Source organism: Symphalangus syndactylus, chromosome 17, assembly GCF_028878055.3.
Source record: "Symphalangus syndactylus isolate Jambi chromosome 17, NHGRI_mSymSyn1-v2.1_pri, whole genome shotgun sequence".
Lineage (NCBI taxonomy): Eukaryota > Metazoa > Chordata > Mammalia > Primates > Hylobatidae > Symphalangus > Symphalangus syndactylus.
Genome location: NC_072439.2, coordinates 17,190,593 through 17,207,429, shown reverse-complemented (window position 1 = coordinate 17,207,429; position 16,837 = coordinate 17,190,593). Strand labels below are relative to the sequence as shown.

Below are 16,837 nucleotides of genomic sequence, written 5' to 3'. Positions count from 1 at the left end.
CGACACAGCGAGACTCCGTCTCTAAAAAAAAAAAAAAAGAAGAATGGCCTGGAGCCTCCCTCACCCTCCCCACCTAGACCCACTTGACAATGGGTGACATATTTTGGTTTTTGCTGAACCATTTAGGAATAACTTGAAATCATGACATTGCGACTTCATATCTTCTGGGGAAAATGGTGTGCACAGCCACAATTTAATTATCACACCTAGGAATATGAACAGCAATTCCAAAATCATATGGAATATGAACTCATAGTACATGTTATAGTAATATAATAGAATAGTCATTTTAGTCTTCCCTAAAATGTCTTTCCCAGGTGGCTTTTTCGGAATCAGGATGCTGCCTACATTGCATGTGGAGCCTGCATTTCCCGTGGGGCCCCCTTCGTGGTGGCCCTGCCTGGAGGTGTCTGGGTCCCTCCCCCACCCGACTACTTCACTCTCTGTCCTCTCTGCCCAGGAGCCCAGGATGTGCGAGTCCAAGTGCTACCCGAGGTGCGAGGCCAGCTCGGGGACACCGTGGAGCTGCCGTGCCACCTGCTGCCACCTGTTCCTGGACTGTACATCTCCCTGGTGACCTGGCAACGCCCAGATGCACCTGTGACCCACCAGAATGTGGCCGCCTTCCACCCTAAGATGGGTCCCAGCTTCCCCAGCCCAAAGCCTGGCAGCGAGCGGCTGTCCTTCGTCTCTGCCAAGCAGAGCACTGGGCAAGACACAGAGGCAGAGCTCCAGGACGCCACGCTGGCCCTCCACAGGCTCACGGTGGAGGACGAGGGCAACTACACTTGCGAGTTTGCCACCTTCCCCAAGGGGTCTGTCCGAGGGATGACGTGGCTCAGAGTCATAGGTGAGCAGGGTAAGGGCGGGAGGCAAGGAGATGGGAGGGCCATGCTGTGGGAGCATCCCCTTGCGGGTCAGTTTCTCTCTTGGCTTCAGCTGTGAGGTTCACATTCTCTGTGGGTTTCCATCCATCAGCAAATGTTCATTAAGCACCTACCGTGTGCCAGATGCTTTTCTGTGTGCTGAGGATGCGGCAGGCAACCAGGCATTCTTGGAGAAAACAAAAAAATAAGTATTGGCGGGGCGCAGTGGCCCACCCCTGTAATCCTAGCACTTTGGAAGGCCGACATGGGCAGATTGCCTGAGGTCAGGAGTTCAAGACCAGCCTGGCCAACATGGTGAAACCCTGTCTCTACAAAAAATAAAAAATTAGCCGGGTATGATGGCCCACGCGTATAATCCCAGCTACTCAGGAGGCTGAGTCAGGAGAATCACTTGAACCCAGGTGGCAGAGGTTGCAGTGAGCCGAGATTGTGCCACTGCACTCCAGTCTGGGTGACAGAGCAAGATTCGGTCTAAAAAAAAAAAAAAAAGTATTGAGGTTGGGTGTGGTGGCTCACAACTATAATCCAAGCACTTTGGGAGGCTGAGGCAGGTAGATTGCTTGAGCCCATGGTGGTGCACAGATGTGGCCCCAGCTACTTGGGAGGCTGAGGTGGGAGGATCACTTGAGACCAGGAATTTGAGGCTGTGGTGAGCTGTGATCATGCCACTACACCATAGCCTGGGTGACAGAGTGAGAACCTATCTCTAATAAATAAAAGAGTAAGTCAGGCAGTTAAAGGGGCCGTGGGGCCGGGCGCGGTGGCTCAAGCCTGTAATCCCAGCACTTTGGGAGGCCGAGGCGGGCGGATCACGAGGTCAGGAGATCGAGACCATCCTGGCTAACACGGTGAAACCCTGTCTCTACTAAAAATACAAAAAATTAGCCGGGCGTGTTGGCGGGCGCCTGTAGTCCCAGCTCCTCGGGAGGCTGAGGCAGGAGAATGGCCTGAACCCGGGAGGCAGAGCTTGCAGTGAGCCGAGATCGCGCCACTGCACTCCAGCCTGGGTGACACAGCAAGACTCCGTCTCAAAAAAAAAAAGGGGCCGTGGAAGTTGGAGGGGGCCAAGTTGCAATTCTAGGTAAGGAGGTCTGGGGATATTTAGGCAGAAACTAGGAGAGGAGGAGCCCTGTGGGTATCTAAGGGAAGAGCGTTCCAGGCAGACAGAATGGCAAGTACAAAGGCCCGGAGACAGGAATACCTGAAGTATTTGAGGGCCAGGAAGGAAGTCAGGGTGGCTGGAGACATATGAGTGGGGGGAAAGTAGGAAGCAACAAAGTCAAGGAGAGGATGGGGACAGATTGGCAAAAGCCTTGTGGACTATGAGAAGGCTTTGGCTTTTGCCCAGGGAGGATAAGAGCTGTGGTAGGTTCTTAGCAGCATACAGGTTTGACTTGGCTTGGGTTCTCACCAGCTCCTCCTGGCTGTGTTGGGAGGGGAAAGGGTGGGAGCTGAGAAACCACAGGGTAAGGCAGCTGCAAAGTCCGGGCGGGGCCGGGTGCTATGGCTCACGCCCATAACCCCAGCACTCAGGGAGGCGGACGTGGGAGGATCCCTTGAGCCTAGGAATTTGAGACCATCCTAGGCAACATAGTAAGACTCTTGTCTCAATGACAAAAAAAAATTTTTTTTTTGTTTTGAGACGGAGTTTTGCTCTTGTTGCCCAGGCTGGAGTGGAGTGGCATGATCTCGGCTCACTGCAACCTCCGCCTCCCAGGTTCAACCAATTCTCCTGCCTCAGCCTCCCAAGTAGCTGGGATTACAGGCTCCCACCACCACACCTGGCTAATTTTTAAAATATTTTTAATCATGAAGTGACAGTTCAGCCTCCAGGTGAGGATCAAGCTCATTATAACTTGCCCAACATTACAGTTAAACCTGCAGATGTGAAGGTTACGATGCCTTCAGAGCCATTCAAGTATGCATCATGTCCCTTCTGTTTTCCTATGGATTTGTTGCCTTTTCCCATACTAGAGGCAGAGGAAAAAGAAATCTGTATCCTTAGCTTCTCTCCTTCCTCATTTCTTTTAGTAGAGACGGGGTTTCGCCATATTGGCCAGGCTGGTCTTGAACTCCCGACCTCAGGTGATCCATCCACCTGGGCCTCTCAAAGTGCTGGGATTACAAGCATGAGCCACTGCGCCTGGCCAGGAAAGAAAAAAATTTGTTTTAATTAACCAGGCTCAGTGACTCACACCTGTAATTTCAGCTACTCGAGAGGCTGAGGTGGGAGGATCACCTGAGCCCAGGAGGTTGAGGCTGCAATGAGCTGTGATTATGCTACTGCACTCCATCCTGCACAATAGAGTGAGACTCTGTCTTAAAACAAGTCCAGTCCAGGTGGGAAGTAATGGCTTAGAAGTAGGGGACACAGTGGCCTCATTGAGATAGGATGTGCAGGGAAGGCGTCTTAGTCAAGTCCTAGAGTCTGAGAAGGAGCCATCTTTGGGCATAGCAGAGGGGCACGGGCACAAAAACCTGGGAGGTGGGCATGAGCTGGGAGCTGCGCACGTTCCAGGAATGGAAAGGGGGCTGGTGAGGATAGGCAAGGGCTTGGGTGACCCTCAGCGGGGCCACATTACACGGGCTTCACAGGTGGAGGCGAGGAGGCTGGACTATGCCCTCAGTATGGTTAAGAGCCATGGGAGGTGTCAAGCCACAGGAGAGATCTGGACAGACATTTGAGGTTGGAAAAAATGACCGGCAGCTGTATGAGGAGTGATTGGAGGAGTGGACGGAGGTAGAAGGGAGCTGGGGCGAGAGGCAAGAGGAGGCATTGCTGGGAAGACAGATGAGGCAGTGGGGGCAGAGGGAAGCGGGTGGCATATAGAGGTGTTTTTAGGAGATAGTAGGTGCTGGGCTTGCCCATGGACTGAGGCGGAAACAGGATCAGAGAGGAGTCCCAGGCCTGGTGCGGTGGCTCATGCCTGTAATCCCAGCACTTTGGGAGGCCAAGGTGGGCAGATCGCTTTGAGGTCAGGAGTTTGAAACCACTCTGGGCAACATGGTGAGGCCCCATCTCTACAAGAAAAAAAAAATTAGCTGGGCATGGTAGCACGCACCTGTAGTCCCAGCTACTCAAGAGGCTGAGGTGGGAGGATCGCTTGAGCCTGGGAAGCAGAGATTGCAAGTAAGCCAAGATTGCACCACTGCACTCTAGCGCAAGACCCTGTCTCAAAAAAAGAAAAAAAAAATAGGACTCCCAGCAGGAAGGTGACTGACACTTGGGAAAAATAGAGAAGGCAGGGAAGATTTTTTTTGAAGGATGCTTTTTTTCGAGACAAAAGTCTCACTACATTGCCCAGGCTAGACTCGAACTCCTGGGCTCAAGGGATCCCCCTACCTCCGCCTCCTGCATAGCTGGGACTACAGGCATGAGTCACGACATCCAGCTACAAATGCTCTTTCTTTAAATCTTTTTTTTTTTTTTTTTTTTGAGACGAAGTCTCGCTCTGTCGCCCAGGCTGGAGTGCAGTGGCGCAATCTCGGCTCACTGCAAGCTCCGCCTCCCGGGTTCACGCCATTCTCCTGCCTCAGCATCTCCGAGTAGCTGGGACTACAGGCGCCCGCCACCACGCCTGGCTAATTTTTTGTATTTTTAGTAGAGACGGGGTTTCACCGTGGTCTCGATCTCCTGACCTCGTGATCCGCCCGCCTCGGCCTCCCAAAGTGCTGGGATTACAAGCGTGAGCCACCGCGCCTGGCCCCCTTTCTTTAAATCTTGAGGCCAGGCTTGGTGGCTCACGCCTGTAATCCCAGCACTTTGGGAGGCTGAGGCGGGCGGATCACGAGGTCAGGAGATCGAGACCATCCTGGCCAACACGGTGAAACTCCGTCTCTACTAAAAATACAAGAAATTAGCCGGGCGTGGTGGCAGGCGCCTGTAGTCCCAGCTACTCCGGAGGCTGAGGCAGGAGAATGGCTTGAACCCGGGAGGTGGAGCTTGCAGTGAGCCGAGATCGCGCCACTGTACTCCAGCCTGGGTGACAGAGCGAGACTCCGTCTCAAAAAAAAAAAAAAAAAAAATATCTCGGAAGTCCCCTGGGAGCCCACCTTCCCTAGGTAACTTCCCAGAAGCCACGTCACCCTGGATGCCTTTTTTTCCCCCTTCTCAGCCCAGAGCGTCTGAGAAGGTCACCCTGTGCTGTCCTTGAGTAAACACTTCCCTTTCCAGTGACACATGAAAGCTGTTTTCCATAACACAAAGGACAGCTCTTCTCCCCACCCTCACGAACGCCTCTCTTCTTGTGCAATCATTTGTTCTCATCCAGAGATAACTTCAGGGCTGGGCACGGTGGCTCACACCTGTAATCCCAGCACTTTGGGAGGCTGAGAGGCAACAAGAGCAAAACTCCGTCTCAAAATAAATAAATAAATAAGTAAATAATGAGACTCAGAAAATATGATTAAGGGCCGGGCGCAGTGGCTCATGCCTGTAATCCCAGCACTTTGGGAGGCCGAGGCAGGCAGATCACGAGGTCAGGAGATTGAGACCATCCTGGCTAACACGGTGAAACCCTGCCTCTACTAAAAATAGAAAAAATTAGCTGGGCGCGGTGGCGGGCGCCTGTAGTCCCAGCTACTTGGGAGGCTGAGGCAGGAGAATGGCGTGAACCCGGGAGGCGGAGCTTGCAGTGAGCCGAGATCGTGCGACTGCACTCCAGCCTGGGTGACACAGCGAGACTCCGAGACTCTGTCTCAAAAAAAAAAAAAAGAAAATATGACTAAGTGTCGAGTTTAATCAAGCCCAAAGCTTGAGGATGACCACCTGGGAGCATAGATTGAAGTTGCCCTGAATATACACTTCAAGCAGGGGCCAAGGCAAGCAGCTCTTGCAAGTGAGCTTTTGTTTGTTTGTTTGTTTCTTGGAGAGAGGGTCTCCAAAACTACAAATAAAAATTAGCTAGGAATGGTGGCACACACCTGTAATCCCAGCTACTCGGGAGGCTAAGGCAGGCGAATCGCTGAAACCAGCAAGGGGAGGTTGCAGTAAGCTGAGATTGCACCACTGCACTCCATCCTGGGCAACAGCAAGACTCTGTCTCAAATTAATTAAAAAAAAAAAAAAAGAGAGAGAGAGAGAACTTCAAGAGCTTCCATATACACACTGGGGCGGAAGTAAGGAACAAAACAGCCAAAGCCTCTGTCTTCATGATGCGTGAGCCACCAAGGGATAGTTGGCCAGAGTCGGCGGTCAGGAAAGTGCCCTTGAGGAAGTGGGGCTTGGAGTGGGGTCTGGAGAAGGAGGCCAAAGCAATCCAGGCACAAAATCACCAACCAAAACCCCAAAGTGGGTGGAGGCAGAGACTGAGGAGGGCATGGATGGGGAGCACGTGGAGTGGCCAGGGGTGGTGGCCATGGGGAAGTGGTGGGCTCGAGCCCTGAGTCACTATTCTAACAGCTTGGAGGGCGGCCAGGAGGATGTAGGGAGGCTTGTTGGATGCTCCACGATGGTCAGGGGAGAAGGTGGTGGGAAGGGAGAGCTGGGAAGAAGAGGAGAGTCAGACCGTGTTGAGAAGTTCAGAGATGGATACCCAGGTCCAGAAAGCAACGGAAGATGTGAGTCTGGTGGGGGACACACATCGTAAGCATGAGCTGCTGTTCTTCCTGGAGGTTTGTTTTTGTGATTTTTTTTTTTCCATGTTTTCCAAGAGGATGAGGTGGAAAGGGTATAAAAAAAAGAAACAGCTTTGAGAATTTTCTGCCTTTATCACACTTCCGGTCATACAATCATCTAATGGTGATTACAGGAAAAGGAACAGGGGGCCTTTTCAGCTGGACCTTTGAACCACATTACTCAGTTACTCGTCCTTGATTTGCTTTTTTTTTTTTTTTTTTTTTTTGAGACAGAGTCTCGCTCTGTTGCCAGGCTGGAGGGCAGTGGCACGATCTCGGCTCACTGCAACCTCCGCCTCCCAGGTTCAAGCAATTCTCCTACCTCAGCCTCCCAAGTATCTGGGATTACAGGCACCTGCCACCACACCCAGCTAATTTTTGCATTTTTAGTAGAGACGGGGTTTTACCGCGTTGGCCAGGCTGGTCTAGAACTCCTGACCTCAGGTAATCTGCCCACCTGGGCCTCCCAAAGTGCTGGGATTACAGGCGTGAGCCACTGCGCCCATCCTAATTTTTGTATTTTCACTAGAGATGAGTTTTCACCATGTTGGCCAGACTGGTCTCAAATTCCTGGCCTCAAGTGATCCACCCTCCTCAGCCTCCTAAAGTGCTGGTATTGCAGGTGTGAACCACCACGCCTGACCAGCTTTTTTTTTTTAAATCTCAGCCTCCTCCAGGCTGTTGGACCCTGTCTCTGCATCTCTGGCAGGGCAAAGAGACAGTATACCGAAATGGCCAGGCCAGGCGCCTGTAACCTCAGAGCTTTGGGGGGCCGAGGTGGGAAGATGGCTTGTGCTCAGGAGTTTGAGATCAGCCTGGACAACATAGCAAGAACTCTTCTCTACAAAAAGATTTAAAAATTAGCCGGGCATGGTGCTGCATGCCCATGGTCCTAGCTACTCTGGAGGCCAAGGCGGGAGGATCACTTGAGCCTAGGAGGTGGAGGCTGCAGCAAGCTATGATCACACCACACCAGGTGACAGAGCGGACCCCTGTCTCTAAAAAATAAATAAAGTAAAATAAAATGGGCAACACTTGGATAGGGCAGTGCAGGCCAGACATTACCCTAAGCCATTTACCTATCAATGTATTATTTAATTCACACAGCAATCCTAGGGGTGGGTACTTTCATTCTCCCCGTTTTACAAAAGAAGAAACAGCTAGAGTTGCAAAACCACTTACCCCAAGCCAGGCCGCTGATAAGCAGCAGAGCTGGGATTGGAACCCCGGCAGTTAGGGCCTAACTTCCCTGCTCCTCTGCTGAGTGTTTGTTGAATGACTGCCAGTGAGGAGTGACGCACCCCCTCTCATCCTCTCCCCAGCCAAGCCCGAGAACCAAGCTGAGGCCCAGAAGGTCACGTTCAGCCAGGACCCTACGACAGTGGCCCTCTGCATCTCCAAAGAGGGCCGCCCACCTGCCCGGATCTCCTGGCTCTCATCCCTGGACTGGGAAGCCAAAGAGACTCAGGTGTCAGGGACCCTGGCCGGCACTGTCACCGTCACCAGCCGCTTCACCTTGGTGCCCTCGGGCCGAGCAGATGGTGTCACGGTCACCTGCAAAGTGGAGCATGAGAGCTTCGAGGAGCCAGCCCTGATACCTGTGACCCTCTCTGTACGCTGTAAGTGCATCGGGGTGACCCCTCCCCCATCAAAACTGCCTACACTGGCTTCTCTAAAGCACTGTCTACGTTGTCTCTGAATGTTGTCTACGTGGGTTCCCTGAAGCCAAATTCTGCACTACCTTCCTGCCACTGTCTACACTGGCTCCCATGGGCAAATCTACATACTTCCCCCTCATTGTCTACACTGGCTTTACTGGGTTCCTGCATGCCATGCCTAGTCTGTCGTAAGCTGGGATGGGCTTGCAAGAGCCAGTTTGATACATTTCTTTCCAATTCCACATCCAGTGAAGTCTTCCCGGTAGCTTGAAATCAACCTTGGGGAATATTTACACCAAGGAAATTGGCAAACCCTAGAAATGGGGGCTTCTTTTATTCCCCAGAGAGTTGGTTTACCAGCAAAGAGCTGCCCCCAACAGTGTCTTTTCTGGCTCCCATGGACCCCAGTTGACACTGCCCCTGGACCGTCAGATCAATCATGCTGGGCCACGTCTACATGTCTACACTGCCCAACCTAACATCGTCTGCACACCTTCCCATAGTTCTGCCTTGACTTCCCTAGGTGCCGTCTATACTGAGTCTCCCAGAGTCTCTACACCGACCCCGATCCCTGATATTATTTACATTGTATTTATTTATTATTTTTTATTTTTATTATTTTTTATTATATTTGTATATATTATATATTATATATAAAGTATATATTATATAAAATATATAAAGTATAAATTATATATGAAAATATATTTTATTATTTATTATTTAATGTAATATAATTACATTATATTATATATTACATTACAGGCTCCATCCTCCGGACCCTGTTGATCCTGACCCCTCCCACTGGGTTTTTTGCTAGCTCTTCCAGAAACTGCCTATACTCACACCTCGTAATGTTACCCAGAGAGGCCACCCTGGCACTCTTCACACAGAATCCCTCAAATACTGGCTTAACCATCTCTTCCACCACTATCCAAAATGACCACATACTCCAACTCAGTGTTGTCTACACTAGCTCCCCAGGCAATGCCTGCACTTACACAGATTCCCTAAGCCAAGTCTACACCAGCTCCCCCAGGCAACGTGCATCACGTGCGCCCATAAGTGCACCAGCTCCCCTGAGCCTCGTCTGTGCCACTTTCCTCCCAGGACCTACGCTGGTTGCCCAAACCCTGTTTTGACATCCTCCCTCCATGTCAAAAACACATACACAGGCCGGGTGCGGTGGCTCACGCCTGCAATCCCAGCACTTTGGGAGGCCAAGGTGGGCAGATCACTTGAGGTCAGGAGTTCGGGACCAGCCTAGGCAACATGGTGAAACCCTGTCTCTACTAAAAATACCAAAATTAGCTGGACGTGCTGGTACATGCCTGTAATCCCAACCACTTGGGAGGCTGAGGCAGGAGGATGGCTTGAGCCCAGGACGTGGAGGTTGCAGTAAACCAAAATCACCCCACTGCTTTCCATCCCGGGCAACAGAGCAAGATCCTGTCTCAAACACACACACACACACACACACAATTTGTAGTGGCTCCCTCAGGCACTGCCAGCACTGAACAATAACTCCCACAAAATTCTCCACAGTGGTTTCCCTGAACAGTGCCTACACGGACATGAGCATACACAGCCTGGACTGATTTGCTCCAGACGGTTTTGACTGCTGTACCTCCTGCCAACCCGCCCCGTTTCTTTAGCATTCCTGTCCATCTGCTAACCTGTCCACCAGCTCTGGGATTCTCTTCCTTGCTGATCCAGTCCCCCCATTTCCCCCAGACCCTCCTGAAGTGTCCATCTCCGGCTATGATGACAACTGGTACCTCGGCCGTACTGATGCCACCCTGAGCTGTGACGTCCGCAGCAACCCAGAGCCCACGGGCTATGACTGGAGCACGTGAGTCACGTGGTCTCAGAACCCTGGGTCTAAGGGAGGAGGGGCTGTGGGCCTGGACTCCTGGATCTGAGGGAGGAGGGGCTGGGCCTAAACTCTTAAGTCCTCCAGGATGAAGGGAGCTTGCATTTCAGCAATTTGGGGTCTCCGGGAGTACTTAGGTCCCTGGAGCTTGGCTCCTGGTGGGTATATCTTTAGGGATGAGGCCTGTGCTCCCCTCTCGACCTTGGCATCCCTCTCACCTGAGCCCACACCCCTCCAGGACCTCAGGCACCTTCCCGACCTCCGCAGTAGCCCAGGGCTCCCAACTGGTCATCCACGCGGTGGACAGTCTGTTCAATACCACCTTCGTCTGCACAGTCACCAATGCCGTGGGCATGGGCCGCGCTGAGCAGGTCATCTTTGTCCGAGGTGAGTGGGTCTTGGGGGCCGTGTGTGGAGACCTGGGTCCGCTCCCCTGGAGTTCTGCCCTTCAGGATTTGGGGCTGCACTGGGGGAGGCTGCGCCGCCGGCCTGGGAGGGATGCAGACCCGCCTGGCTGAGGGGAGATGAGGGTCAGCCTTCCCCTCGTGGCCTCAGATTAGGGTCTGGATTTGGGGTGTCGGGGTAGGTGAAGGCAGCAGAGTTGGGGGGCTGAGGACTTTGCTTGGGGTTCCTAGAAAGTAGAGGCCTGGATAGGGTCCTCACGAAGAGACCCAAGGAAGCTGCCCTGGGCTGCAGCTCCTGAGAAAGACACACACCTAGAGTCAGGCACACAAACCTCAAAGAGACAGAAACCAAGAGCTCCCGCCCCCAGAAACACAATCCGGCCCCAAGGCACGGAGCCAAAGAGGAAAAGCGCAAAGCCAGACCGTCATCCAGTGATGGAAACTGGGTCAAACTCACAACTGCAGAGCCACACACCTAGAGCCAGACCAGGATTGTTAACAGAGCCATGCTCCCTGGGACAGAGAGACCCCTGGGCCCCGGAGCTGGAGCCAGAGACGCCTCCTGTCAGAGCCACAGCTGGCAGGACCCACAGCCACAGACACTCCCTGTGCTGGGAAATTCTGTTGCAGAGATGCATCAGAATCCAGACACTCACCTGAATGGTAACCCTGCACACTCAAACCCATTGTCACCAAAACACACACCCAGGAGGACAGTGGCACCGGCCAAGACAGACTGAACGAAGCCAGATGACACCTGGAAAGGGACATTCTTTTTTTTTTTTTTGAGATGGAGTCTCGCTCTGTCACCCAGGGTGAAGTGCAGTGGCGCAATCTCAGCTTACCGCAACCTCCGCCTCCCAGGTTCAAGCAATTTTACTGCTTCAGCCTCCTGAGTAGCTGGGTCTATATGCGCTCACCACCAAGCCCAGCTAAGTTTTCTATTTTTAGTAGAGACAGGGTTTCACCATATTGGTCAGGCTGGTCTCGAACTGCTGGTCTCGAACTGCTGACCTCAGGTGATCCACCCGCCTCAGCCTCCCGAAGTGCTGGGATTACAGGCGTGAGCCACCGCGCCTGGCCAGAAAAAGAAATTCTTAGAAACACCCCAGGGCGATGGTCCATGCAGCACACCTGTGCAAACACGCAATGTGCAGGTCCCCCAGAAACATGACTGAAGGTGTAGGGACAAAATCCCAGACAGGGGCTGTCCCTGTCATGCAGACAGACTAGCCACGGAGGGACAGAAACAGACCCCCTTACTGAGTCATAATCTTAGAATGCACACACCCTTGCAGGGACACCCGAGGGAAAACAGACCCCTCTTCAGGAATCCAGATACAGCCAGGGACATAGGACACCCCTATGGGAAACACTGTCACAGACAGCAACCCAGAGAGACAGCTGTCCTGCTCTGGGCTCACCTGGCGCGCGAGGATGCGCACAAGTCCCCGGAGGGAGACATCACACAGACACACTGGGGGCAAAACTAATCCAGGACGGTGACGGCTGCACACGGAGGAATGTCATCCCTCACTCACAGACCCTCAGATGGAAAATCAAAGACACCCTGGGAGGCGCTTGTCCCTGGGAAATCTCCCGAAACTCCCCGAAACTCCTCCGAAATTCTCCAGAAACTCCGTTAGGGAGATTCTCATTCAACAAATATGTGTTTCCTGTTTGCTAGGCACTCTTGCTGAGGTTGGGAATACAATGGTGAATGAGCCACAGCCCCTGCCCTCAGTAGCACACCCAGGGGAGGGTCAGCTCCACCCGCCCAGACAGACACGGAACTGGAAATACACCCCTAACCTCTACCCCAGATACACCTGACAAGCTGATCCCCTGCCCACACACCCAGCAGGTGGCTCCAAGGTCGGAGCCTACAGAACACAGACGCAATAGAGACTCAGCGCTGCGGAAAGATGCCCCCACCTCCCCACGACGGTGTCCACAGGGCCACCCCTAGCCAACACCATTACAGAGACACGTGCCTACAGATAATGCCTGCAGAAACATGCATGCTCCAAGCACTGTAGAAATCCTGTCGCGAGCAGTGAGTGCCCCGACAGCCACAGCCAGAGGAGACATACTCAAAGCTCCTAGGGTCACTCTCAGAGGGTCTCTGAGCCACGAACCCACATCCAGGCACACACAGAGTCGTCACAGAGACACAGTATGGAGTCCACAGCAGCACGAACACAGGGTACGAATGCTGCAGCACAGGACAGATCTATCTTTAGGGAGACTCAGAGAACTTTTTATTTTTAATAGAGACAGGGTCTCGCTATGTTGGCCAGGCTGGTCTTGAACTCCTGGCCTCAAAGCATTCCTCCAGCTTCATCCCCCCAAAGTGCTGAGATTACAGGCATGAGCCACCACCCTAAGCCTGATTCAGAACTTTCAACCCTAGATATATGAACAGACTCAGCTTCGAGTTCCAAAACACCAATGCTACCTCCAGAAACAGGGACAGGCCTCCCGAGATAGGCTCAACCTGGTCCAGTTAGTGACCAGCACAGGAGAAAAATCTGTTTCACTCCTCAACCCGGTGTATAGTTACAGACATATATACCATCCTACCCCCGCCAAAAAAGATTTTATCCTCCTTTTTTTTAATGCTATTTGTGAGTCACTAAGCTGATTTGACAGCCCGCTGGGTCATGACCCCCTGTTTGAAAACAACAGAAACAGATGTCCATCCTTCCTGGGTCTGAGCCCCTCCTGTGTGTAGAGGTGTAGAGGGGGTCAGGTGTGGGTGAACCCCCCACCTCCGTCTGTCCCAGTTAGGCCTTGCATGCAGGGATGGGGCAAGTGGAGGTGGGAAGGTTCTGGTTACATTGATTTCTGTCCCCGGCTTGGGGCCCAGGAGCCCCATCCCTCCCTGCTCACACTTCCCTCCTCAGCACTTCCTGGCTTCCTCTCTCTCTCCACCTCCCCACTACCTCCCATCCCCCCATCCCCACCTGCTCATCCCCTGCAGGGAGCACTAAGGAAGTCCCACTGTCCCGGTCTGTGAGAACCTCATTTTACACACTGGGGATAAGTGGCCTAGAGAGGAGGCACTTGGAATAAATGCTCCCAGCCACTCGAGAGGGGCAGAATTATCAGGAATCTGTGGCCCTCTGCAGAAAGCTTTGGGATCAGAAAGCCTCCCACTGAAACCCAGCTGTCCTCCCCCAAGGGGGTGTGCCCCCGAGCTCGTAGCTTTGTGAGGACCCCACAGCACATTCAAGGAGGGCTGCGAAGTCAGATGGCACCAGGGTCCCGGCCAGTGACCAGGCGGCCAGATCTATTGCATCCGAATAGCCAGCTTCCACTCAGCTACAGCGATCACCAGACATGGGAGTTTGGTGTTGCTAGATCTGATTTTTCCCCCCTAAGAGAAACTGGATTTTTAAGTGAATGAAACCACCTGATTTTTGAAAGGTTGGCTAGCAATTTAAATTGTGCAAAACACTAACACCTGGGGACCACTGATTGGCCTCCCCCTCCTTGTACAAAGTGGTGCTCAGGCTGTAGTGAAGGGCAGAGGGCCTTCCCCTTCCCCCCTACTCCTCCTCCTCCTCCTCCATTCTTCTGCCTAGAGTCACCCCCTAATTCTGGTCACTCCCGCTCCCTCCATCCCCGCCTATCCTGCGTCTCCCCAACCCCTTAACTCCCCAGAGCTATCCTCGTGACCTTGTGTCTCCCTTTCTCTCTCTCTCACCCCTCCTCTCTCTCCTCAGAAACCCCCAGGGCCTCGCCCCGAGACGTGGGCCCGCTGGTGTGGGGGGCCGTGGGGGGGACACTGCTGGTGCTGCTGCTTCTGGCTGGGGGGTCCTTGGCCTTCATCCTGCTGAGGGTGAGGAGGAGGAGGAAGAGCCCTGGAGGAGGAGGAGGAGGAGGCAGTGGCGACGGGGGATTCTACGATCCGAAAACTCAGGTGCTGGGCAATGGGGACCCTGTCTTCTGGACACCAGTAGTCCCTGGTCCCATGGAACCAGATGGCAAGGATGAGGAGGAGGAGGAGGAGGAGGAAGAGAAAGCAGAGAAAGGCCTCATGTTGCCTCCACCCCCAGCACTCGAGGATGACATGGAGTCCCAGCTGGATGGCTCCCTCATCTCACGGCGGGCAGTTTATGTGTGACCTGGACACAGACAGAGACAGAGCTGGGCCCGGCCCTCCTGCCCCCGACCCGGCCACACCGGCCTAGGGTTCCAGACTGGTTGGACTTGCTCGTCTGGACGACACTGGAGTGGAACACTGCCTCCCACTTTCTTAGGACTTGGAGGGAGGTGGAACGGCACACTGGACTTCTCCCGTCTCTAGGGCTGCATGGGGAGCCCGGGGAGCTGAGTAGTGGGGATCCAGAGAGGACCCCCACCCCCAGAGATTTGGTTTTGGCTCCAGCCTGCCCCTGGCCCCGTGACACTCAGGAGTTAATAAATGCCTTGGAGGAAAACATTGGGGGTGTCTTGTAATACATCAGACCCCCTCCTTGGGCGGTGGGGAAAGAGGGGGTGGGACAGGGACTCCTAGGTCCCAGGGCTGGGAAGAGCTGATCCACGCCCCCAGGGAATGAGAGCCTGGCAGGGTTTAGACTGGGGAAGGCTGTGGGGCTCGGACCACTTGGATCCTTGAAAGACGCATTGGATGGCCAAGAACCGCGAGGCTCGTGGAACTAGGATTCAGGTCACTGGACTGGGGTCTCAGAGGCCTGGACATTTGGACTCCTGGGTCCCAGGACAGAGGCTGCCTTTCTGGATGGTGTGGCCAGACCCGTCAGAGGCGGGAGTTCTCTGGACTCCTGGGCCCTCGGGTGGAGGTGGGGGTGGGGACAGCAGGGGCTCAGCCAGGTTCCCTGCGTCCTGAGAGAATGGGAGGCCAGAGGGCTGTGATCCAATGGAGCCTCAGACCTCAACTCCCCCAGGTTGCTGGGGGTCTCGGGAGGGGAAGGCTGCTCCCCACTCCCATTCTTAGGGGCCCTAAGGGCATGGGGCAGGCGGGGGGGTGCTGGGGAAGTCCCACCTCTAGCCACCCCAACTGTGGCTTCCCCCACCCCCTTCTCCATCCTTGCCCCCAGGGATCACCCCAAGGGACTTTTCAGTGGCTCCCTGGGAGTGGTGGCAGCTCCCTCCAGCTCCTCTCAACTGGAAAAGCAAAGACGGGAGGGGGGGGTCCTTGAACTCCCAGGTTCAGTAAGGGGCAGGTTTTTACCCGCGTCACCTCTGCTCTCCCAAGCCTCCATGCCTCCTCTGTAACACGGGGCAGGTGTTTACATCGGCTTCACAAGGCTGTCGTGGGACCCAGTAAGGACGTGCCCGTGATGCCCTCATAAAGCCTCGTCGACCTCCACAGACCCCACCAAGCCCTGTGCCAGGCGGTGCTGGGGCTGCAGCTGTGACCTGCACAGACCCAGTCCCGTCCTCCGGTGCGCACGGCCATAATGACCACAAGAATAGCAGCAGTATGTTTAGGATGAAGGTGTGTGTGTGGACCGAGGGGCAGTCTCTCTCTCTCACTCCCCCACCCTCTGAAGCCCGCCAGAGGATGCCAGGCTGTGGAACGGGAGCAGTGGAGATCCAACAGTCCAGCGTCCTCTGGAAGCTTCCTCCTCATCTGGAGAGTGAGGCCGATGCATGCGTGACCCCCATGGGCTCTTCCATACTTGTTACTTCCTCTGGTTGTCTGTTGTCTGTACCCGCCCACCCACCCCACCCAGGCAACCGGAGGGCAGGGGCAGGGAATTGGGTCTGCCTGGCATACAGTGGATCCTTCAGTGCCATGCTGAGTCCTCCTTACACACCCACCAAACACCTACTGTGTGCCGAACCTCGGGCACACAGTCTAGTGTGGAAATTGGCAAATAAACGGGTAACCGCTCCAAAAACTCTTCCATTAGGAAAGACTTGAGAAATGGAAATGGGAGGTGCTAGCAAGGAAGGAGAGGCCCAGGAGCACAGGGGCTTCTCGCTTCTCCACCCCTTTTCCTGTCTTGCCTTTTTGTTGAGACGGTGTCTAGCTCTGTTACCCAGGCTGGAGTGCAGTGGTACGATCTCGGCTCACCGCACCCTCCACCTCCCAAGTTCAAGCAATTCTCCCGTCTCAGCCTCCTGAGTAACATGCCCAGCCTTTTTTTTTTTTTTTTTTTTTTTTTAGAAGGGGGGTGGTCTCCCTATATTACCCAGACTGGGCTCAAACTCCTGGGCTCAAGCGATCGATCCTCCCACTTCAGCCTCCCAAAGTGCTGGGATTATAGGCGTGAGCCAATGCACCCGGCTAGCCCCCGGCTAGTTTTTAAAATTTTTTCTAGAGATGAGGTCTTGTGCTCCTTGCCCTGGCTGGTCTTGAACAATCCGCCTGCTTTGGCCTCCCAAAGCGCTGGGATTACAGGCATTAGTCACTGCCCCCAGCCC

General features: G+C 53.9%; 1 protein-coding gene across 2 annotated transcripts in view; it reads left to right on the top strand.

Moving 5' to 3' along the window:
- The window catches only part of NECTIN2 (nectin cell adhesion molecule 2), a 43,413-nt gene that overhangs the window by 18,325 nt on the left and 8,251 nt on the right, over positions 1–16,837 (top strand). The window contains exons 2-6 of one of the 2 annotated variants that reach the window (XM_055251149.2): positions 461–850; positions 7,826–8,122; positions 9,896–10,013; positions 10,273–10,421; positions 14,167–14,885. In XM_055251149.2, coding sequence (XP_055107124.1) covers positions 461–850; positions 7,826–8,122; positions 9,896–10,013; positions 10,273–10,421; positions 14,167–14,567 — 1,355 coding nt within the window. In that variant the 3' untranslated portion in view covers positions 14,568–14,885. Of the gene's footprint in view, positions 1–460; positions 851–7,825; positions 8,123–9,895; positions 10,014–10,272; positions 10,422–14,166; positions 14,886–16,837 lie in introns of those variants that run through there. The other variant, XM_055249505.2, reaches the window with a different exon arrangement.